Source organism: Maniola hyperantus, chromosome 8, assembly GCF_902806685.2.
Source record: "Maniola hyperantus chromosome 8, iAphHyp1.2, whole genome shotgun sequence".
NCBI lineage: Eukaryota > Metazoa > Arthropoda > Insecta > Lepidoptera > Nymphalidae > Maniola > Maniola hyperantus.
In genome coordinates, this window is record NC_048543.1 from 15418129 (window position 1) to 15443066 (window position 24938).

General features: G+C 38.4%; 2 protein-coding genes across 2 annotated transcripts in view; one reads left to right on the forward strand and one right to left on the reverse strand.

Moving 5' to 3' along the window:
* Positions 1–24938, reverse strand: part of Caf1-105 (chromatin assembly factor 1, p105 subunit) — a 120845-nt gene that overhangs the window by 84290 nt on the left and 11617 nt on the right. The window lies entirely within an intron of this gene.
* Positions 7806–23610, forward strand: Tnpo-SR (transportin 3). Its single transcript, XM_034971409.2, is given in 13 exon segments — positions 7806–8098; positions 8215–8274; positions 8276–9106; positions 9952–10128; positions 10825–10988; positions 11587–11800; positions 12608–12763; positions 13608–13840; positions 14599–14928; positions 20235–20413; positions 21374–21471; positions 22654–22796; positions 23362–23610. Coding segments are annotated over 13 exon segments (2760 nt in total). The 5' UTR covers positions 7806–7984; the 3' UTR covers positions 23423–23610.

A 24938-nucleotide genomic window follows, 5' to 3' on the forward strand; every position in this document is an offset into this window, starting at 1 on the left:
CTTTACCATATATGAACTTGGTTTCACATTGGTTCGGGATTTTATTAATGACCTTTGATAACAATTCGCTTTCACAAGTACTTTTACCATCAGTTGCATACACATTTGCAACATCACATATATAATGTTCGTAATTAATAATTAAACAGTTATTCAAATCGTCCAGATCGAAATAGTGGTTTTTATCAATAGTCATTGCGATATATTTCGAACTAGGAATTACTAAACTGAAAGACTCTGGTTTACCAGGAATATGCGGTGTAGGCAAAGGGATATTATGATATAATCTATATTGTGTACTTGACACTAATGGTATTTGTAATACGAATATCAATTTGTTTTTCATATAGTAAGACGATACCTTTGATATTTTCATAATAGTATGTATCATAGAAATCTCAAGTGGGACTGGTAATTCTAATTCTTGAGGTAAATGTCTAGAGCAATCAATAAGTTCCCTGTGGAGTTGTTTTGGTGTAATTATTGATGGATGCAATATATTCTGACTACTGAACATTATGGCATTTACGATATCTTCAAGTTTGAATGATAATGTAAGTATAGACATTTCAAGGCTAGTGAATACATCGTTAATATCTAATTGCAATTGAATTTTATCTTCAGTGATGGATAAATTTCCTATTTTCGCCGAGAATTTGTCAATAGCTTCATTCAGACGGTGTTCATTTACTTGGACCTTTATGAATGTTTCATTAAAATTATTAATTATAGAGTTAGTTACTAAAATGTTTTCTTTAACCAAAGACGATATTTTCCTTTCGTTATTCAATACGGAATCTATTGCTTCATCAAAAACTACTGCATCATCTTCGTCTAAAGTTCCAAAGATGTGTTTCATAATGGAACCGATCCCTGCAAACCAAGCACTGCGTTTGGCTTTTGTATCTAACAAATGAGATATGGCAGAGAATTGTTTTACTATATCTTGGTATCGTAATGTTAAAGGCTCGAAAATGTTATAGCACTCTTTACTAACTGAAGTTCTCTTACAAGTGTTTCTAACTGTATTAATTACCGAGTTAATATTTTCGACATGTGGTTTTACAAACGATATATCTAATGGAATTAGAACATTTAATTGTCCTTCGTTTATTTTTACATTTCCCAGGTAATCAAAATAAATACCGGAGCTTGCTGAAATTTGTTGTATGTATTCCTGATGCGGTTGGGCGAAAACACTGAAAATTTCATAATATATGTTAATGGTAATTCTCAAGAATTTATTTGTTAAATTTTAAAAATGATAAGAGTCTTTTCCTTAAACCTAAGCTAAGTAATCTAAATTAAATTTTACGAGAGTAAGTAAATGAAATTAATACTATACTATATCTAATTACCTTTTAATTTTAAAGGTAAACTTTTCTCCTACAACTAATACCTATAAGTAGTTTCCGTTAACCTATTAGGTATTTCCGGATGTTTCGGCCAATTTCACCTCATCGTAATGATGAGTGACATGACGTCTATTGATTAGCAAGGATAAGGTATTATTACCAAGAATTTTTATGACCTTGTATGGTCCTTTCCATAATGGGGATAAGGCTTTGCGTAACCTTAGATGGTTTTTCAGGTAAACGTAGTCGCCTACTTTGTACTGTCGTGGTCTACTATGGGAATCATAATAGTTTTTTGATCTGTTTTTAGAATTTTGTATGTTTTGAACTGCTTTTTGTTGTGAGAATTTAAGACGATTCTGAAGCATCTTCACGTATTCGGGATAGGTGGCTCCAGGAGTTTCGTCAAAGATAGAATTTGGGATAAATGGCTTATGGCCATATAACAATTCGTACGGGGTGTAATTGGTAGTACAATGGGTAGCTGTATTATACGCTAGCATTGCGGTGTAGACGTAACGGGGCCAGTCAGTCTGTCCTTCATTAACATAGGATTTTAAATATTCTTTTAAGGTTGAGTGACTCCTTTCTAATGCACCTTGTGTCTGGAGGTGATATGGTGAAGACCATAACTGCTTTATTTTCAGGAATTGGCAGGTTTTCTTGAATAATTCTGCCGTGAAGTTCGTACCTTGGTCTGTAAGAATCATTTTCGGTATTCCAAAAAGAGATATGAAATGTAGAAGACAGTCTGTCGTTTCTTCTGCTGTTGTACTACGAACTGGATACGCTACGGAAAATTTCGTTAAGTCGTCTTGTAGTGTGAGTATGTATTTTAGTTTTGCTAATCCGGATTCTGGTAAGGGTCCAACTATATCTAGACTGAGGCGCTGCCATGGCGCAGTACTAGTGCTGGTAATTTGCATGGGAGCCCTGTTTATCCTCCTTAGTGCTTTGTTTTCCTGACAAGATTTGCAGGCTTTGACGTATGTTTCTATATCTTTACGCATTCCTTTCCAGTAGTACATATCTTTTACTCTACTAAACATGCGGGCTGATCCTAGATGTCCAGCGACTGGGATATCATGGTTATCGTGTAAAATCTTCTTTATTTCGGTAGGAGATGGATAAGTTATATTATTGTGATATATATTCACCTTAATACCAGTGTTATTGAAAAGAAATAAAATAATATTATATATCTTTGTAAAGGAATGTTTTTCAAACGGGTCTCTGAAATCGGAAATTGCAATTTCATCTATATTTCCAAATATTAATAATTGATTTCTAACGCGTTTCAGAGTCTCAAATATTTCAATATAACGTGATTCATCGAAATGGTGCACTTTCGTGAAGAGAAGAAAATATGTTTTATTGGTTGCTTCTACTTTGTAATATGAATGTAATTGTTTTTCAGCTTCCATAATCTCGTTTGAATTTGCAACATTACCTAATATTTCTTCAACATATGGATTTGACTCATCGAGATCAATGGATGTGGGTATTAATAATGTTTTAACCGATGATTTCAGTAAACTTTCATTGTGTTCTACGATGTGCGTATTGAAATTTTTATTCTTGTCAGACACAGTTTTCAGAAATGTGGAGTAGTCATCATCAGTTGGGCTTAATTCTCTACTTGGTAGGTCGATTTGCTCGAAAGGTGGTGAACCAATGAGTTCAGGTGGAGATGGTACAGAAGGTACAGGTGGTAATGGTTCCGAAACCAGTGGTGTTTCAAACATGTCTGGTAGATCTTCGGCAATCGGTAACGGAGAGAAGTCTCCTATTTGCGGATTAGAAGTGGGAATAATTGGTTGGTCTCCCGTATCAGGTAAGATTTCATCTAGTTCAAAAGATGGTGGAGAAATGAGTAATTCTTCTAGATCTCCGTCTAAATTTAGTTCTTCTGGATTTACTGTAACAGGATTAACTGGGTATCTTGATAAAGCGTCAGCATTAGCGTTAACTTTTCCCTTTTTGTATTTTATGCTGTAATCATACTCTTCCAATTTGAGTCGCCATCTTACTAAACGTGATCCAGGATCCTTGCAGTTGAAAAGCCATTGAAGCGGTTTATGGTCTGTGACAATGGTAAAAGTATTTCCATACAGGTAAGGTCTAAATGTTTTAGTACCAAAAACAATTGCAAGACATTCTTTTTCTGTAGTGCTGTAATTTGTTTCAGCTTTATTTAATGTACGTGACGCAAAAGCAATAGGACGATCTTTTCCTATTTCTCCCTGAGACAAAATTGCAGAGATAGCATAATTTGATGCGTCACAGGTAAGTATGAACGGCTTAGTAAAGTCTGGGTAGATAAGTATTGGTGCTGTTAATAATTTACTTTTCAAAGTTTCGAAAGAGAGTTGTTGTTCATTACCCCAATTGAACGTGGTATTCTTCTTCAAGAGTGAGGTAAGTGGTTTTGCAAGCATGGAGAAATTTGAAATGAATCTTCGGTAGTAGGAAATGAGACCTAGGAAAGATTTTACATCTTTTTGATTCTTTGGGATAGGGAATTCTTTTACAGCTTTTATCTTGTCGGGATTTGGTCTAACTCCTTCGTCTGTAATAGTATGCCCTAAATAGTTTACTTCCTTTCGCAGAAATTCGCATTTGTCTGGTTGCAGTTTAAGATTGAATTGGCGTAACCTATCGAATACACTTTTTAATTTCTCTATGTGCGAATTTAGATCATAAGAATAAATGACGATGTCGTCTAGATAGACATAGCAGTGAATTCCTTGCAGCCCGGAGAGAACGGTATTAATCATTCTCTGAAACGTGGCTGGGGCGTTTTTTAGTCCAAATGGCATCCTTTTGAACTGGTAGTGCCCTTCTGGGATGGTGAAGGCGGTTTTGTCCGCGTCCTCTGGGTCTAGTCGGATCTGATGGAACCCAGATGCCAAGTCAAGGGTAGAGAAGTATTTACTATTTCCTAATTGGTCCAGGATTTCGTTGATCTGTGGAATGGGATACGATTCTCCAATGGTTATATCGTTGAGTTTTCGGTAGTCTATCACCACTCTCCATTTTCTTTCACCTGAAGCGTCAATTTTTTTGGGTACCACCCAGATGGGTGAAGACCAGGGTGATATCGATGGCTGGATTATGTCTTGGTCTAGCATCTTCTTTATCTGGTTTTGAACCTCGTCTTTGTGGCATTGAGGGAATCTGTAAGATTTTGCGTTAATAGGAGTGTCCGAATTTGTTTTGATTTGATGTTTCAACGCGTTCGTGTATGTTAGTCTGTCATCTGGTAAGTGAAATATATCGGAGTATTGCGAACAAACATTCACGAGTTGTTCGCCCTCTTCGTCGTTTAAATGCGACAACCTGAGAGAATCAACAACTCGTTCGGTTCTCTCTAACGTGTTCTGGCAATTGTTAACTAATTTTATGTTGTGAGACGGAATTTTCTGCAATTTAAGGTTTAGATTAGAATTTATTTCAATAGGTTCTTCGGTAGTATTCAATATAGTAATGTTGACTCTTTTATTGGGTTTCACTTTAACCATGCAGTTGGAAATAAGAACCTGTTCGGAAATTCTCTGATCTATTATCATTCCTTCTCTTATTTCGGGATTTTCTACCGAACATTCGATAACAGTTTCTGATCTTGGTGTAATAAGGTACTTTGGTTCAGTGAAAATTAAATATGCCTTGTGTTGATTGATTTCGAGGCTATTTGTATTATAGTTTAGCTGACAATTATATGCCGCAAAAAGGTCTGATCCTATGATTCCATCATAGGGGATCTGTAATTCGTTGAATACATGGAACTTATGGCATATCAATTCGTTTCCTATTTTTATTTTAAGGTTCACGTAACCTAAACTTTTGAGGGGTAAATCGATTTTGGAATCGATTCCCTTTACTGACACATTTTCCGAATACACCTTCATGGTGTTTGTTAAGGCGGACCTTCTTATAAGGCAGATGGATGCGCCTGTATCGAGCAATAATGAAAGAGGCCTGGAACTTCCTGAAGTTTGTACGTTAATATGTGGTAATAGCCTGTTGTTGTTGTTATTGATTTTGAAAATCCTATTCGTGCCACGACTTGGGTGATGTCGCGTCCGGCACGACGACGTGACATCTACATGTTTAAATCCTCGTCGTTCTCATAGTAGTCGGTAGTTTCGTCATGATCCTGTTCGTCGGGGACGGAAGGTCCCGGATGATTTTCCTCATCATAAGGAGTCCTATCATCTTCTTCCTCTTCTTCATCAACGAAGTTGATGTGTGGTTTATTGAAATAAGATGGTTGTTGAAATCTGTTTCCTTGGTGACCTTGAGGAGGTCTGGGCACAAAGCTATTTTGTGGATGATATGATGAGCCTTGAGGAGGCCTATAGAAGTTTCTTTGGCCTTGTTGACCCTGAGGGGGTCGGGGCCCAAATTGGTTTTGCTGACCCTGAGGGGGTCTAGGCATAAAGGAATTATTACCTTGAGGAGGCTTGTAGAATTTTCTTTGTTGTCCCTGAAGGGGTTTTGACATCAATTGACCCGGAAAATTCCTTCTTTCCTTTTGGTAGTTTTCAGTTTTTCTATATAATGTCTGTTGGATCTTTTCTTCCGAGATTGCTAGCGAAATTGCCTCGTTTAGGTTCCGAGGGGACCGACACCTAACAATGTTCGAAATCCTAGGGTGCAAACCCATAAGGAAGTGATGGAGAGCTAAGTCCTCCATCGCGGCTGTACGCCCTGGAATTTCTAACTTCCTATGTGAATTCATGGTAATCTCTGTTAGAAGCTGGGTGAGAATTGACTCAATTTTGGTTGAAAATTGTACGACACTGTCTGTGGATAATTGTTTTGTTTCCTGCAGGTCCATGATTAAATGGGAATAGTGTTTCTTTTGACTGAATTGGGTTTTGAGAAATTCCTTAAGTTGTTCGAAACAGGTAAAGTCTTTAATCGAGGCTGCTATTTCAGCCTTGCCTTGAAGTTGGCTTAGAATGTATTTAAATAGGATATACTTTTGTGACTCCGTAGCCAAATCGAAAGCGTTATTGCAATTCGTGATAAAAGAATTAATAGTTTCTCGTGACCCATCGTAAGGTTTTATAAATTTTAACAAGATGTTCAAATCTACTTCTATTTCGCCTTTAATTGACAGGACCGGGGACGGTGACCTAGTCTCACTGTCTTGAGGTCTCTGTGGGACGTCTAAGCTAACCTTATCTGACCTCGGCATTTTGTAAAACTATGTTAGTAGTTCGATCTGGATACTTTGATACACAAAACACAAAAAAAAACAATCAATAGAATAGAGTAAACACACAAGTAAAATAAAGTACACACAAAAATGTAAAATAAAACTGTAAAATATAAAATGTCAAATGTAAAATGTCAAATATAAGTTTCTTCCACAACTTTCTATGTATTCTCCTTTCATAAATTCCTTTTTATATAACTTTGTCAAAAGTTAATAGTTTTTAAACTTTCAAATTCCTTTGAATATTACATCTATAATTTTCAATCTATAATCTTCTTTGTATTCAATTCAATATTGTTCATTTATAACGCGTAGACCATAATAGAGATAACACTTACAGTTCGACGAATGTTAACATAAACAAGACGCTCGCCTGCATTCTTCAGCGATAAGCGAAGATGTTTACAGAATAAGCGGCCGGACCTCCCGTGAATTCCAACTCTGTGGGGTCAGGGTCACACCCTGGCGTTGCACCGGACGGGTTAACAACACTTCACGAATTTGAGATCGTCTGCCGACACAGGACTCGTGCACTTTTCACTACACTTTTCACTTATGAGCTTTTTGCACAGCACTTTTCACTTTAGAGTCCTTGTTTCTTCTTTTAGATTTTCCTTCCGGAAAACGTTCAAAAATCGGTCTACGCGGAGCCCGGGGTATACGGCACTTTTTAGGCAAACCGGAATGTTCAGGATCCCACCGCTGCCACCAAATTGTTACGGGATCTTTGGGGAAAGGCTTTTTAAAAAAAGATTTTATTTCCCTAAAACTATTTAATTAGTTTCTACACAATTTATATTACGAAAACAAATAACCGGAAAGACGTGTTAACTGGTTGACGTTACCCTCGAGACTGACTGTTGTCGTCTAGCCTCTTGTTAGGAGAGCTTAGGTGGGGTGTGCTTGCGTTAGCACTATTGTATACATACCAAAGGTGTAACAGTACGAACCTTTAATATAGGAAGCACATCTCTGGAGCCATTCTGGAGCAAAGGGACCCCACTACAACAGAACAGAATAGAACATGACAACAACACAACTTATACCTACTTGAAGCAAAAGCAAACACCTAAAATAACTAGGTACATATCGTTATCCCACTTCGACTAACAAATTAGAGCGAGAGAGATGGTGTTTTTATGTAATTTAGGCTCAAAAGAATCCAGAGCCGTAAAGCCAGTTGGTAAAAGAAAAGCTTTTTTTTTTGCTTTTTTGATTGACGTTGTTTGATTTCTTTCACAGACCACGAATTAGAGTTCTAACTTCTATCACTGGATTTTCTCAAATTGTCTGTTTTTAGTGTATTTTTAACATTAATTTTAAATATATTATGATGATTAATGGCTTACATGTTTTAACAATAAGACTTTGAGGTTTACTCATACAGTAAAGTGCAGTGATAAGCATGGAATCGCCCTCAATGGACACTATTTACCAGGCCATAAGTGCCTTGTATGATAACCCCAATGGAAACGAGAAAGAAAAAGCTTCCACTTGGCTTGGAGACGTACAGAAATCGGTAAATTAAACTCGCTTCATACATAAACTAATCAAATGCGTTCTAAGATTCAATAGTTTCCGTGCCCTAAATATGTCGTTTAATTTAATAAACCTAAGTTACCTATGTTGTTGCAGATTCACTCGTGGAAAGTGGCTGATCAGCTTTTACAGCAGAAGAAAGATGTGCCGTCGTGTTTTTTTTGCTGCACAGACGATGCGATCCAAAGTGCAACATAACCTATCTGAACTACCGCAGGAAGCTGTCGTTTCGCTCAGAGACTCGTTAGTGGCGCATTTAGAAGGCATCTCCCCCGAGACTAGTCCGCCGATCCTCACTCAGTTATCCCTAGCTCTAGCCGACCTGGCATTACAGATGCTGTCATGGCAAAATTGTGTCAGCGACCTTATTAAGTTATTTTCAAACAAAAATTACTTTGTTCTATTAGAAATATTGACAGTGTTACCTCAGGAAATCGACTCGTCAAGCTTAAAACTCGGCGAGAACCGTAGAGAGGAAATCAAAACAGAGCTGCGTGCAAATTCACAAGCTGTGTCGTTTTTTCTTAAAGAATGTATCAATAGTAATCCCAATTCTCATATAGCATTAAAGATTATTAAGTGTATGACATCGTGGATACAAGTTAAAGCTATTAGTATACAGGAAGTGCCTCAGAATGCAGTGATAGGGTTCAGTTTTCGAGTTCTACAGGATCACACCTCTATCAATATCTTACACGATGCCGCATCTGATTGTATTTGTGCAATACTCCACTGTCTAGAAGAGAATAGCAATAATACTGAGGTGGAGAAGTTGTTATTTGATAATGTGTCAGCATTAGAAGCTAGCTACCACATGGTAGTGGCTCACGAGGAGGAGGAGAAGGCTGCCAACTATGCACGAGTGTTCACAGAGTTGGCAGAGACATTCTTAGGGAAAATAATATTGAGTACAGCCAATGGAAGTGCACACTTTGCCATGAGATCCTTGGAATTGGTTTTAATGTGTGTGGGACATCATGACTATGAAGTAAGTGGACTATATTATAATAAACAATGTTATTAAACCATACTTACAAGGATATGATATTACATGCAGAGGTTTGACGAAGTTTGAAAAAAAATCAAAAAAAAAATTAGGGCATGGTTGTTATGTTATTTACTACAAGGACCTGAAATTAACATGATACTGATTTTTGAAAAGAGTAGTTGCTTCTTGGTGCTTGAAAAGCAATAAGCATTTGTATCAGTTTTAGATTTATTTCACTATCAAATGCTCTTATAAAGTTACTAGATGAGGCCAGCAACCGCTTGGATTTAGATTTTTTTAAATCCTATGGGAACCCCTTGATTTTCCGGGATAAAAAGTAGCCTATATCCTTCCCCAGGATGCAAGCTATCTCTGTACCAAATTTGATCAAAATCGGTTGAAAGAATGGGCCGTGAAAAGCTAGCTAACACACAGAGAGACAGACAGACACACTTTCGCATTTATAATATTAGTATGGCTATAGGCAAATACCCAATTAGGAAGCAGACAATTAGGAGGCTGGGATAAAATATCCTAGGTGCTACATACACTAATACACTAGGCGTATAGGAAGCAAGGTTAACTCTACCTAAATATTAAAGTTTTCTATCCATACTAATATTATAAATGCAAAAGTGTGTCTGTCTGTCTGTCTGTCTGCTAGCTTTTCACGGCTCAACCATTCAACCGATCTTGAAGAAATTTGGTATAGAGATAGCTTACATCCCGGGGAAGGACATAAGCTACTTTTTATCCCGGAAAATAGAATAGTTCCCACAGGTTTTTAAAAACCTAAATCCACGCAGACGAAGTCGCGGGCATCATCTAGTTCTAAATACTTTCAGGTAGCAAAAATAACGTTCAACCTGTGGTTTCGGCTGTCTGAGGAGGTGTATGAGCGAGACTACCAACCTCTGACGGACGCCTTCAAGCCGCACATAGAGAGGTTGATAGAAGCCCTGGCGCGCCACTGTCAGTGTGAACCGGACCTTATGCAGCTGCCTGACGAAGATGACTTCTTTGTAAGTTTCATTCACCATACAAATAAAATAAAAGCCTTTTACAGGGTTTCCTGTTTCAGTCAGAAAACTGTTATTATTAGGGTTCCATATTCAAAAAGAAAAAGGAACCCTTGGATCACTTCGTTGTCTGTCTGTCTGTTGTGTCCATCAAGAAACCTATATACCTTCCCTTCCCGTTGACCTAGAATCATGAAATTTGGCAGGTAGGTAGGTCTTATTAGTATTTTCAGGCTTTCAAAGTAAGATAACTATCTATAATAAGATAGATACCTATAACAAGTCGGATATCATATGAAAAGGCTTTACCTGTACATTCTTAAAACAGATTTTTATTTATTTTTATGCATAATAGTTTTTTGATTTATCATGCAAAATGTCGAAAAAATACGACTTTGGACATAGGCTACTTTTGATCTCGGTAAATCGAAGAGGATTTTTAAAAACCTCAACCTACAACCTACGGGGAAATAGTCGGGAGTGTCGACTACAGTGCGACAAGGCTATATCTTGGCGCGTGCCGAAAATCGGAACTAACGTTGCCGTCAAGTTGCCGTCAGTTGCCCTTTGTTCTTGTTTGAATATTCTAAGCCCATTTGTTTTCCAACAGTGCGCCCCTGTCAATGTCATTCAAGTGCCAAGAGAGCCTTGTCGCACTGTGGTATGTTGTAATGTCGTTATCCATATTGTGTTGTGCAGGACTTCAGGATGAAGGTGATGGAACTGATCAAGGACGTAGTGTTCATAGTGGGGTCGAGTGCGGTGTTCCGCCAGATGTTCGCCACGCTGCAGGCTGACCTGGCGTGGGAGCAGACGGAGGCGGCGCTCTTCATCATGCAGGCCGTCGCCAAGAATATACTGCCGTGAGTGGTCCACTGCTGGACATAGACCTTAACGAGAGTATACCACCAAATAAGATCCTCCATTCTTCATTCACCCCTTTCTCATCACCTTATCAGTTATTACCGGTGGTTATTACATTAGGTTTTGATTCAGTGGCTATCTACAGGGACTGTGTGGTACCATTTTATCGTTGCGCAAGTGTGGTAATATTTTTGTATATCAGTACCCATATTATAAATGCGAAAGTGTATTTGTTTGTTGGTTTGCCCTTCAATTACGTCGCAATGGATTGACGTGATTTTCGCATGGATATAGTTAAAGACCTGGGCTGACAATAATTTATTCCATATGTGAACAACTCTGTTGGTCAGAAAGTGTTTGAACGGATTTGACGATGGCAATTGATATTGTAGCTTCATATCATTCCTATAATATATCCCTATATATATCCTTGAATTGTAGGTAATATCACTATCATATAAACTATGAACAATATGGCTGTGAACAGCATTCATTTTCATTCACGTCGATCCAGCTGTTTTGAGTTGCTATATTTTAGACAATATTTTTCTACTTTGCACACTTGTAACATAATTAGCTATTTTCATGTTTTTACAGTGAAGAATATGAGTATGTGCCAAAAGTGGTGGAAGCTATACTGTCGATGCCCGAGAACAGTCACCCCGCAGTGCGCAAGACGTGCATCCTGCTGCTGGGAGAGCTGTGCGAGTGGATCGAGAAGCACCCCGAGTGCCTGGAGGCCAGTCTGCAGAACCTCATCAGGGCTTTGCATGACCAGAGGTTAGCCAACGCCGCTGCCACTGCTTTGCAGGTAAGTGATCTGTGATACTTATTACCCTATTAAATGCTACTGGGTATTGCTTGACAGTTCCTGCTTAATGCTAGTATGTAGCCAATATGGCCGCAAGACAGAAGTTTGTCGTCTTTTATTAGTATCGTTATATGTCGATATTTATAGTATCAGTAGATGATGCCTGGGACTTCTTCAATATTTATAGTATCAGTAGATGATGCCTGGGACTTCATCGCTATTTAATAGTATCAATAGATGATGCCCGGGACTTCGTCGCTATTTAATAGTATCAGTAGATGATGCCCGGCACTTCGACGATATTTATAGTATCAGTAGATGATGCCCGGGACTTCGTCGCTATTTAATAGTATCAGTAGGATGCCCGTGACTTCGTCGCTATTTAATAGTATCAGTAGATGATGCCCGGGACTTCGTCGATATTTATAGTATCAGTAGATGATGCCCGGGACTTCGTCGCTATTTAATAGTATCAGTAGATGATGCCCGTGACTTCGTCGCTATTTAATAACGAACGGAAGGCTACCTCTACCTATATAAAGACCCATGCGGTAACACTTATTCATTCCGAATTAGGATATGGTATTTAAAAAAATGTATGTAGGCCATCTTGGATTTGAAAATGGACGTCATTTTCGTTTGATTTTGCTTTTTTTTAAATAAATGTAACCCTTCTCATTCTAAGGAGAGACCCGTGCTAAGTAGTTGGCTGGTGATATCTGGGACAACCCTGCACCTCCCATGGCCCCACCAACCTCTCGTACTCGTGCTGGTGATATGTTGATGATGATGTATTCCCTGTTCCAGAACATCTGCAAGGCATGTCGCAGCCACACGGCGCCGCACGCGTCGACGCTGCTGCAAGCCGCGCGCTTGGCCGACGAGCTTGCCCTTCCGCTGCACACCTCGTCCACGCTGATGCGAGCACTGGCGGCCGCGATAGGGCGACTGCCGCACGACCAGGTACTATCTGTATTTAGCGTATAATATAATGTAGCGTACCTCTAGTATCTCTAAATATATAAAATGAAAAGGTGACTGACTGACTGACTGACTGATCTATCAACAGCTCAAACTACTGGACGAATCTGGCTGAAATTTGGTATGCAGATAGCTATTATGACGTAGGCATCCGCTAAGAAATGATTTTTGAAATTTCAACCTCTAAGGAGTTTTTTTTTTTTTTTTTTTATCTGTTATTTTGTAAGGGGCTTTTACAGATAATCTATATGCCAGACCCATCGTTACAAACTAAATTAAAATCAAACTACATAATTAAACCTAAAACTATATCAATTTGAGAGAATCACTAACAAATTTATACACTTTCATTGCCGAAATGCTCGAAGGTTTGTTCAAAATACAGTTAAAAATACCAATATTCATAAAATTTAAATTTAGTTCACACGTTAGTGCTTCTCTCAAATTCTGATTACGAACACATGCCAATAGTAAGTGCGAGACATCTTCTACCTTACCACATACTTCGCAATTGGGAGAATCCCTTTTCCTCATTAAGTGTTTAAACTTGCCTAATGGCATGTGTCCGGATCTAAGTCTAAATGCTATAACTAACTTATTTCTATTAATTTTACTATTTACAAACCAAGGTATACGAGGAGGCTCGGATTGAATTGTTCCTCTAAGGAGTTGAAATAGGGGTTTGAAATTTGTGTAACCACGCGGATGAAGTCGCGAGCATAAGCTAGTATTCTATAAGTGTAGTAAGTAGTAATATTGAATGTCGTACGTTTTATACATATTATCTTACACCCGGCTGTACTCACGTCGGACGTTGTGCCGGCAGCTAACAGTGGCGATGCGGGAAGCCACGTCGGTGCAACTGGCTGGGCTGACGGACCTGCTGAAGAACACCAAGGAGCTGAAGAAGGGCACCGTCACCGACCCCGTGCTGTGGCTGGACCGGCTCGCCGCGCTGTTCCGCGACGTGGACGTGCTGCCGTCCTCCGTGACGGGCAGCCACCCCTGCATGCCCGCCTTCCAGGACGCTTGGCCTGTCATCAACCAGGTCATGAACAAGTAAGCCCCTGTTCATATAATGTTGAAATGAGGCTTCTTAACGGGATGATTTTAGGCTTATTTTGTTTTTTAACGACGGAACAATAAACAAATTAATTAAAGAATAACTACGTAAAATAGCAAATTAGGCCCGTGGGCCCACCTAAATAGAATCTTGCACTGCATATTATTATATACTTACCAAGGGCAACTTTCGTCTAAATTAAATACTTGAGATGACCAACAATTTTATTTTGATGAGAATTAATACTATGTCAGTAAAAACACCTTCGAAAGTAAGTCTTTAACTATTTAGGTAGTGCACACTATGAAAGTTTTCAGATTTATTTATTTATGTTTTCATATTATACATAATGGAAAAAAAGATTTTACACCACAATTTTAGACCAAAGCACTATACAAAAGCTGAGACTGGTGTTTGCAATTTGCAGCCCAAATAGACCGTAGTCTGTGCTAGGGCTGACAAACATCATCGACCTCACACGACTGATAGATTGTAAGATTTAGTTTAGAGTTTTTTTTTTTTTTTTTTTTTATACAATAAAACTTAAAGCTAGCCTTATCTAATTACTATATAAATCATGACCACGTGGAATGGTGCCAAGAATACTGGCTGCATTTCCGCGCTGGACAGCCAGGCTGATCCGTTGCGCAAAAAATGAGCCAGCCCTTCTGTCACCAGTTGAGGCTATTAATCGCGGTGAAATGTCTCGTAAAATGTCTGTTTAGAGTTGAGTGTATTGTATTGACGTGCGCAGGTACGTGGCGGACGGGCGCGTGATGGAGCGCGCGTGCCGCTGCGTGCGCTTCATGGTGCGCAGCGCGGGCCGGCACGCGGCGCCGCTGCTGCCCGCGCTGTGCGGAGCCCTGCCCGCGCTGTACAACGCGCGCGCGCACTCCTGCCTGCTGTACCTGTGCGCGGTGCTGTGCGACGCGCTGGCCGAGCCCGCGGGCGGCGGCGACGCGCACCGCGAGCTCGCCGGCCTGCTGCGCGCCATGCTGCCGCGCGCGCTGGCGCTGCTCGACGCGCCCGCGGCCATGCGCGACAACCCCGACACCGTGGACGACCTCTTCCGTCTGTGCGTGCGGTGAGTACACACCTCCTTCCATCAGGTGACGCTGGTGCGAGAGGAGTCCATTCGTGAAAACTATAATTTGATATTTTTTTTTTTTTTTTAAAGATTTTTTTTTTTTTTTTTTTTTAAATTAAATAATATTTATTTACCATAGATCAATCAATTATAACATTGTGTTATGGTACCCACACTAGGTAGTCCTGTGTCCAGTGGCGTGCAATTCAAAGAGGCATAAAAGTACTGCTTACCCTAGTTGAAATGACCAGTGCTCATTTTTCTTTATGACCTGCCATTCAACAGGTCTCTATAAGGTGTATCTAAGGCCTATCTTACTAATGCTTACCCTGGCTTCAAACTCTGTGCACGCCACTGCCTGTGTCGTGGGTACCTAATAGAATTAACAATAAACAATTAACCGGTAAATTGACGCTCGGTTTACTAGTCTACGTTCACTTAATTAAGGTAGGTATTTATCTAAGATTAAAAATAAGGTTACAGTGCAAGCTATGTTAAGATTGATTGATTGATGTTGAAGATATGGAATACCCTTCCGGCATCAACTTTTCCCTCTTCTTATAGTATGGGTACCTTTAAGGCAAGAGTGAATAGACATTGTCTAGGCAAGCGTGCCCCATCTTAGTCTGCAGCATCACTTGTCAACAGGTCTGATTGTGGTCAAGCGCCAACATACTAATATTATAAATGCGAAAGTGTGTCTGTCTGTCTGCTAGCTTTTCACGGTTCAACCGTTCAACCGATTTTGACGAAATTTGGTACAGAGATAGCTTGCATCCCGGGGAAGGACATAGGCTACTTTTTATCCCGGAAAATTAAAGAGTTCCCACAGGATTTTTAAAAACCTAAATCCGCGCGGACGAAGTCGCGGGCATCCTCTATTATTATTTTTATTAAGCCTTTATTTATTTTCCTTATCTTTAAAATTACAATAAGCTTTCTTACAACTATCTAGTTAATTATTTTACAATTTTTACCTTTATGTTAGTTTTGTTAATATGTGTTTAGTATATTATATGTTTTGACATTTGTATGTGTATGCGTTTATGAGGTTTACATGTTAGGTATATAATGTTATGTGCAGTGTCGGTTAGTAAAACTGTTAGTTTACAGAAGTTTTAAACTAGTATATACCTACATTTATATCTATTGCTAATTACTATTGCCTAATTATCTATTTATTTAGTAGTAGTATTTAGTAGATAGGTATTACTATTCAGTCCAGATAAGGATCCCATATTTGGGTATAAGGCCTCCCCCCGGTTCTGTCTTTATTTTCTATATTTCCTAAAAGCAAAATCTTGAATATTCCATAATAATTATATAAATTAGTTAGGTAAATTCTTTTTATATTTTTCTTCCTTGGATTCTTCACGAGTCACATTAGTATCATCATAGCCTTTCACACATTAGTAAATATCTTAATAGCCTTTCGTAGGTAAGTATTGCTTAATTATGTAAATAAATCCTGTTTTTAACATATGTAAATATATTATATACGCATTTATCATAAATATTTATGTATATATGTATTTTGAGTGATAGTGATTAATATATTAGAACCGGGGGGGTTGCGGTCGTACTCCTCCACGGTGACCGGCCGTCTTGGAGGAGGAGGAGGCACCTTAGGTTGTAAGTTTTATGTTTATTAGATAACTCTGTTTATACATTATGTTAAGGTGTTGCTGTAGGCTCTGGATTCTTGCATTTTTCGTTTTGATTGTTTGGGGTGTCTATGTTGGTCCAGTAAGATGTCAAGGTGCTATTTTTTTGGTTTTGGGACGTCTTTTTTGGTTTCCTTGTAAATTTGCTATGCTTATCGGGAGGGGTTTCAGAAAGATTGCGTTTATTCCCTCGTTTTGTATTTTCACTTGGCTCTTTTTGTGGAACGACAATTAACTTATCATATTTGATTATTACTTTTTTGCCTTTTTCTCGTTCTTCCTTCGCCATTTCTTGAAGTTCTTTTCTTTTTTGTAAAATTTTTAATGGGTAGTCTTCTTTTATATAGTAATTCAACTGTTCAAGTGTTTTTTTATTACGTAAAATTTCAATTTTTCTTTTGAATGTAGAAAGTTTAACGACAACAGGTCTAGGTTTATCGCATTATTTACCAATTCTTTTGATATATTGTATTTCGAGACTAGTACAATCTATTTTCATATTATTATTGAATATCTCGAGGAAATTATTATGTAAATCTTCGTAATTCTGTTCTTTTTCCTCAACACCAAAAACAACGATATTTCTCTCCCTGGCTTGTTTTTCGAGAAGGTCTAGTCGTTGTTCTTGTGAATTAACTGTGACCTCCAGATTTTGCAATTTAATTTGGATATCGTCAAATTTTTCGTTGATTTTCTTAAGTAAGTTTATTTCACTGTTTTTGACACTATCTTTTGTTTCATTAATATCTTCTTGTATCTTTTTCAATAGTAGTACAATTTCTTCCATCTTTGTTTTTATTAAAACAAAAAATACTTAAGAAAAAAAAAAAAAAAAAAAAAAAAAAAAACGAAAAGTGCACTCTTTAGCAGCGGGGATCGATCAGGGTAATCTTGATATTCAGTCCAGCGATGTTCACATTGAGCCAACCGATTGTTAGAACACAGTGTCGAAATAAGTAATCGTTATCTGCGAACCCGCGGTGTATACTTGTCTAATAGGCTAGTTGACCCTATTTTTAAGTAGGTCTTAAATGGTTAATATTCGTCCTATTAGATCAAAAAAATTAACACTATATTTTTTTGCGCCCTAAAAACCGTAAAACTTTAATTTAAAAATATATTTTTCTTAGACAGGTGAAAACACTGTCGGCCATGTTTGGCCGATAGATTATCTGTGCTCTGACGTCATGCATTTGTAAACAACAGCACAACCTCCCAAAGTTTAATAAACATGACTTCTATACTAGTTTACATGAAAAATATAGTAATTATCGTTATTGTATCATCCGAGAATGTAAAAAAAGTAGATAATTTAAAGTCCTGACAAACTTTTACGGACTTTAAATTTTATGTATATGGATACTACGTTAGTCCCCGCGTGACATAGGGATGACATTTCTTTGTTTACATATTTAATGACGTCACATCATGGCTGACAGCGTTTTCTGCGTTTCAAATAAAAATAAAAATTGTATTTTTTTAAATTGGATTTATATATCCATCCTGCGTTTTTAATAATTGTTATTGATATATTTCGTTGTCTTAAGCAAAATACTATAATAAATAATCATTTATTGGACGAAATTAGATATGAGTCAAGTAGCCTATTATTTTTCAGACAACCCTCAACAGTTCACTAAATTTGGTTTTTATTATTTTCGTTGAAAAGATAGGCTACTTGACAATTTTTTTAAGTTGGTCTTAAATGGTTAATATTTGTCCTATTATATCAAAAAAATTAACACTATATTTTTTTGCGCCCTAAAAACCGTAAAACTTTAATTTAAAAAAATATTTTTCTTAGACAGGTGAAAACACTGTCGGCCATGTTTGGCCGATAGATTATCTGTGCTCTGACGTCATGCATTTGTAAACAACAGCATAACCACAGAGTACATTATATATACTGAGCATAACCTACCAAAGTTTAATAAACATGACTTCTATACTAGTTTACATGAAAAATATAGTAATTATCGTTATTGCATCATCCGAGAATGTAAAAAACGCATCGATAAAGACCACAGGAAAGTTGTGGATTAGAGTGCCCAGTGAAATAAATATACGTAACACGCAAAGACTTGCTTAAAGGGATCATATATGACTAACGACTTCAACCCAAATTTATTTTTGCAAAGATCACTTTGTTGTAAGTCTTACTTAATAACTTATTCAATTTATAAAGAGAAAACGATATTTTTTACGTTTACTATGAGTTTTTAGAAATATATAAAAACTAGCTTTATGCTCGTGACTTCGCCCGCGTGGACTTCATAAATTTCAAACCTCCATTTAACCCACTCAGAGGTGGAATTTCAAAAAATCCTTTCCTAGTGGATACCTTCTCTTTACCTACAAAGAACACACTCACCAAATTTCATGTATCTAGGCCCAGCTGTTTAGATGTTTAGGCTGTGTGTTGATATATAAGTTAGTCAGGACTCTAAATTTTATATATATGGATACTACGTTAGTCCCCGCGTGACATAGGAATGACATTTCTTTGTTTACATATTTAATGACGTCACATCATGGCTGACAGCGTTTTCTGCGTTTCAAATAAAAATAAAAATTGAATTTTTTTAAATTGGATTTATATATCCATCCTGCGTTTTTAATAATTGTTATTGATATATTTCGTTGTTGTAAGCAAAATACTATATAAATAATCATTTATTGGACGAAATTAGATATGAGTCAAGTAGCCTATTATTGGATTTTACTTTATAATGCTATTATTTGCAGTAATATCAATAGAAAATACTTTTTGTAATTACTTTAGTCCAGATTTAATTGTACTTGCCGATAACTTGCCTTTATATTTTATGACTTGTGTTTACAACACTTGAACTTGATCGGTTGAGACTTGAGAGAAGATATATTCATAAGCCTTTTTCACAGTTTTCTTATTATGTACACCTTTGATAACATTTTCACTTGCGATTTATGTATAGTTTTACACTTTTATCACAAAAACCACTCTAAATTTGCGATTTTCAATTTGATAATCCACTTTAAATACGGACCCAATGCGTTCGTATGCACTGCAGCGCCCTCTCCTGATGCAGGGCATCCTCTAGTAGTCTATAAATGAAAAAAATGAATCAGCAAGAGGTTTTATTATGTCATGTAATTCTTAATTCAACTTCACGAGGTTCTTCCTTTCTTCACCATGATTTTTTTTTCTTTATTTCAGCCAAATAATAATTATACAATTATTCGCTGGACATCTAGAAACTCTGTTGAGTTTATATGGATGTTGCACATTCCTCTTATAATACTGAATGTTCAAGATAGCCGCGGTTATCCGGCTCGAAGGACCGTATAGTGGTGCCAAGTGCCCTGCACGTATTGTTGAGGGATATCTCGGCGTCCAAAATAATAATGCACTGTATTACACTTTATCTTTTATTATTTTAGAGAACAATTATTAATTAACTAAGTAAGACACAGATTCGTCTGACGTGTTCACTTTTCGTTGTCGTGTATGAAAGTAAATGTGTGGTCTGCTAGTCGTACGCGGTCGCGTAACACGCGAGCCGTTGCCGACGCGCGACCTTCTCAACGCGGCCGGATAACCGCGGCTATCTTGAACACTGAACTAAACTAATATATAATGTGAAACTCCTCACACCACAGATACCTCCAGCGGAACCCTTCGGCCTTAGTGGAGGGGGACACCCTGGGCTCGGTGCTGCAGTGCGCCGTGGCGGCGTGCCCGCTGGACCACGGCGACGCCAACTGCTCCCTGATGAAGTTCCTGCACGACCTCACGCGCCTCGCCTCCGCCACCAGGACTGATGACCAGCACCTGAAAGGTACATCCTCCAGCCTCCTTCCTCCAGATACATCTAGCGGAACGCTTCAGCCTTAGTAGATGGGTATACCCTGGGTAAAAGCAAAAATTAAAGCGTCATTTCTTGTACGATGGTACGGAACCCTTCGTGTACGAGTCCGACTCGCACTTGACCCGTTTTTTAGGGTTTCGCACCTCAAAAGGAAAAAGGAACCCTTATAGAATCACTTCGTCGTCTGTCTGTCTGTCGTGTCTGTCAAGAAAAGGGAATCAAAACCTATAGAATCATGAAATTTGGCAGGTAGGCATAGTGCGCGACAGGTCGGTGTTTCCTGATTTCGGCCAACCGGGGGCACGGGCCTCGAGGCGTAGCCTCCTTACCCGGGTAGGGCGCGGGGTATTCATGTTACCCCGGTGTTGGTCTTCTAGCCGGAATTTCACCGGCTAGGGACCGCCATCTTGGCTGTCGCGCTTAACAAATAATTTACTAAACCACATCACAGATGGCGCTGCCCTGCATTTACTTGCACGAATGCTCGGAGGGCATTTGTTGTATGATGGTACAAAATCCGAGTCCGACTCGCACTTCGGTTTGTTTAGATTACTTATTGTTATTGACATCTCTGTAAAGTAAAGTAAAGTAAAAGTAAAATATGCTTTATTGTACACCAAAACAAAAACAATAGACATATAACAAATACAGCATGTACAATAGGCGGCCTTATCTCTAAAATAGCGATCTCTTCCAGGCAACCTTAGGGTAGAGGATATAAAAATTAAAGAAAGCGGAAGGGGTGTACTAATTAAATAAAGTAAATACACATAATATACATATGTATATATATATATGTAAAGACATGTATGAATTTTATTTTTTGTACTTCAATGAAATCTTTCTATTTTTGGATGTTTTGCAGGAAATATTTCAAGAAAAATCTTCCTTTATCATCTTTTTACATGGAATCGTGTGTGTCGGTGGCAGGTCTGGTGAGCGCGGCGCTGACGCGCTGCGGCGAGGCGCTGACGCACGCGCTGCTCGAGGCCTCCGTGCTGCATCTACACTCCTACATGCTCGCTGAGGTCAGGCGCCATTTTGTGTTTGCTTTTTACCCTAAAACCCCAAAAAGGGTTCCGTGCCTCAAGAGGAAAATAGGATCCAAAAAAGGGAAAAATGAATAGGATCACTTCGTTGTCTGTCTGAAACATATACGGGTACATATAGGGTACTTCCCGTTGACCTAGAATCATGAAATTTGTTAGGTAGGTAGGTCTTATAGTAGCAGTAACAGGTCAATAAGTAAAGAATAAATTTAGTTTAGTTTAATATTCTTTATTGTATACCAAAAAGAAAAGACACAAAAAGAAACATGTAAAAGAATACAATTAGCGGCCTTATCGTTGTGAAGCTCGCTCTCGCTGTGTGTGTGTGTGTGTGTGTGTGTGTGTGTGTGCACGCTTGCGTGCGTACGTGCGTGTCTGTGTGTGTGTGTGTATAAATTTATTTGTTTACTTTGTTATTGTGGCTAATTCCATTGTACACAATCTCTAAACTAAACTAAAATGACTCGTCTAAATCTATTGCTATCCCTTTCATGAAGTTGCTTGCAGAAAAGGATAGCACTAGATTTAGACCTGTTAATTTAGTTTAGATTAGAGATTGTGTACAAGAGAATCGGCCCCATTTGTACAAGAGAATCGGCCCCATTATCTGATCTTTGTTTTAAAATTAAGTAATATTGTTCATTTGATTATTTTACGATCTTCTGGAGTCCCCAGAATCACCAACGCCAGTGTAGTAGCCGAGGCGACGTTGCATTGGCGTGATGAATTAGACAAGTTTACAGTTACGTGCGAAGAGGCACAGAATAGGGAATGGTGCAAGGATCGAAGGGAGGCCTTTGCCCACACGTGGGACAATACAGGCTGATTTAGATTAGATATTTTACGATAAGTAGGCAAGATGTACTGCGCAGAGGTACGCATTGAGGGTCAAACGCAAACCTCTGAGGTTTTTGCAATGCATGCTACCTACAGTGCGACAAGGCTCTCTTGGCACTTGAATGACATTGCGGGGGGGCGCTGCTGGAGAACAAAGGCTTAGACTATTCAAACAAGAACAAAGGGGACACTTGACGTCACCGTTAGTTCCAATTTTCGCCACGCGCCAAGATAGCCTTGTCGCACTGTAATATTTAATAGTTTTTTTTAAATGTTGATAATAAATTTAAAAAAAAACTCCTTACATGACATGTGTGGTCGCAGGTGGCGGAGGTGCTGCTGGAGCTGCTGCTGTGGCAGAAGAGCATGGGCGTGGACTGGCTGCAGGGCGCGCTGCGCCGCCTGCCGCACGCGCCGCCCGCCGCCACCGAGCAGCAGTGCTGGCAGTTCCACCAATACGCTATGAGGTCACACAATCATTTTTTTTTAATATTTTTAGGGTTCCGTACCCAAAGGGTAAAACGGGACCCTATTACTAAGACTCCGCTGTCCGCCCGTCTGTCTGTCCGACTGTAGCCAGGCTGTATTTCATGAACCGTGATAGTTACGACAGTTGAAATTTTCACAGATGATGTATTTCTGTAACCGCTATAATAACAAAAACTAAAAAAAAAAACAATAAAATAATATTTAAGGGGGCTCCCATACAATAAACGTGATTTTTTTTTGCTTGATTGTTTTTGTAGATGTGGGTGGGATTTTTAAAAACCTAAATCCACGCGTACAAAGTTGCGGGCAACTGCTAGTATTTAGATATTTTGAAGTTTTTTATTTGAAAAGAATATTAGCCTTGTTAAATGACTAATATTCCCCTTTCCTCTCCAACTAAGCGTCAGGCTTGTGCTAGGAGTAGGTACGACAATAGTGCAACGGGCAGGGTTTGAACCGTTGGTTGACTTTTCGGTTTTCAGTCCACTCCTTTACCTGTTGAGCTATTGAGGCTCTGAATTGAGATTTGTTTTATAATTCTAGGGCAGAGAAATGCAAGGAGATGACTCGGCTGCTGCGCGACTTTGCGCGCCTCTACCGATAGTACGCCGCCGCGGGGCTCACTCCACGCGAAGCTAAACCTGTTCCTGACACTACACACGTTATGACCCCGTCATGACACGCCACGTCACAGTTCTGACACTGTTTGACACGCGACGTCGCGTGTCTAACGTTTCAGATACTGTTTCGTTGACATTATACATCGCGATATAAATTCTGCCGGTCAATTACCAAAAGTTGGAGAATAAATTTTTCGAATACTGAAGTATTCAATTGATTTGTAAATGCAAAACTAGATAACGAAAATATTTTCAAATGAACAAATTCATTTATTGATGTTTGGGATAGAGAATAATTTTTTCGAATTTGACATATGTCTCGTTTTGAATTCCGTTACGACGTTTCTGACACCGTTGGTCAAGTGACGTAACATTTTTGACACTTACATGCAAAGATTGAGTGTACCAAATAAATTATGGGATTTAGAATCGCAAAGTACAAGTAATAGCGCGATTATTTCTTGGTTTAGCCGCCTTTCAAAAAGTATGAGGCAGGTTTTTTTTAAATATATACCGATTTTTCAGAAAATTCTAGACTGGTTTGTATATTTTTTCTTAGTAGCTTGCGAGATGGTCCAATAAAAATTTCTAGATCCAATCGCAAAAATCCAATAAAAGTCGCATCGCAATGCGCGCTTGGCCTTAAACGATGCGATGACAGCAAACAACGCATTTCAACGAGTTCATATGATGTCATTGGTATAACGTCGACCGCATCGGACACGCCAAAGTTTGAGATGACGTCATTACTGTTTAATTTGTTTCACAAAAGATGACGCAAATCTCCAATAGGCTAGGGACATAGAATTTTGTGAACTGAATTTCCTATAGAAAATCCTATAACTTTCTGAATTTTAAAAATATACAAAAAAATATGGACACCAGTAAAGCAGCTACTAATAGTAAATACAGCTTATATAAAATAACAAAATGGTTATGCATTTGAGCGAATTCCCCTAAATGTGTCCCTGGTCCTAATTGGAGGAACTTTTTCGCGTCGTACATTAGGATTTAAGTACGAAGTCATTTTCATATATTTTCACTTTCATTTAAGTTATACATTTTGTATAAGCCCATTTTTTGTTTATGTTACATAAGGTTTTGATTGGCTTCACACTAATTGTTTTTTTTTTCACTATTAGATACGTTGCTTTTATAAACAGCATTTAAGATTTTCTGAACAAAAGCCACGGGCAGACTTTCAATAAATATCCTGATACTGGCCTCAATAGTTTATCAATATAATGTTGTTATTGCGCTTTTACCAGTAAGGGCTGATTTTTCAATCACCAAATAAATTAACTAAAAATTTATGACGTTTTAATAGATTTTCAGTTTATACCTTCATCATCATCATCATCATCATCATTGGCACCCGATAGACGTCTACTGCTTAACATGAGTCTCTTGTAGGGACTTCCACACGTCACGGTCTTGCGTCGCCTGAATCCAGCGGCTCCCTGCGATTCGTGTGATATCGTCTGTCCTTCCAGGATCCAG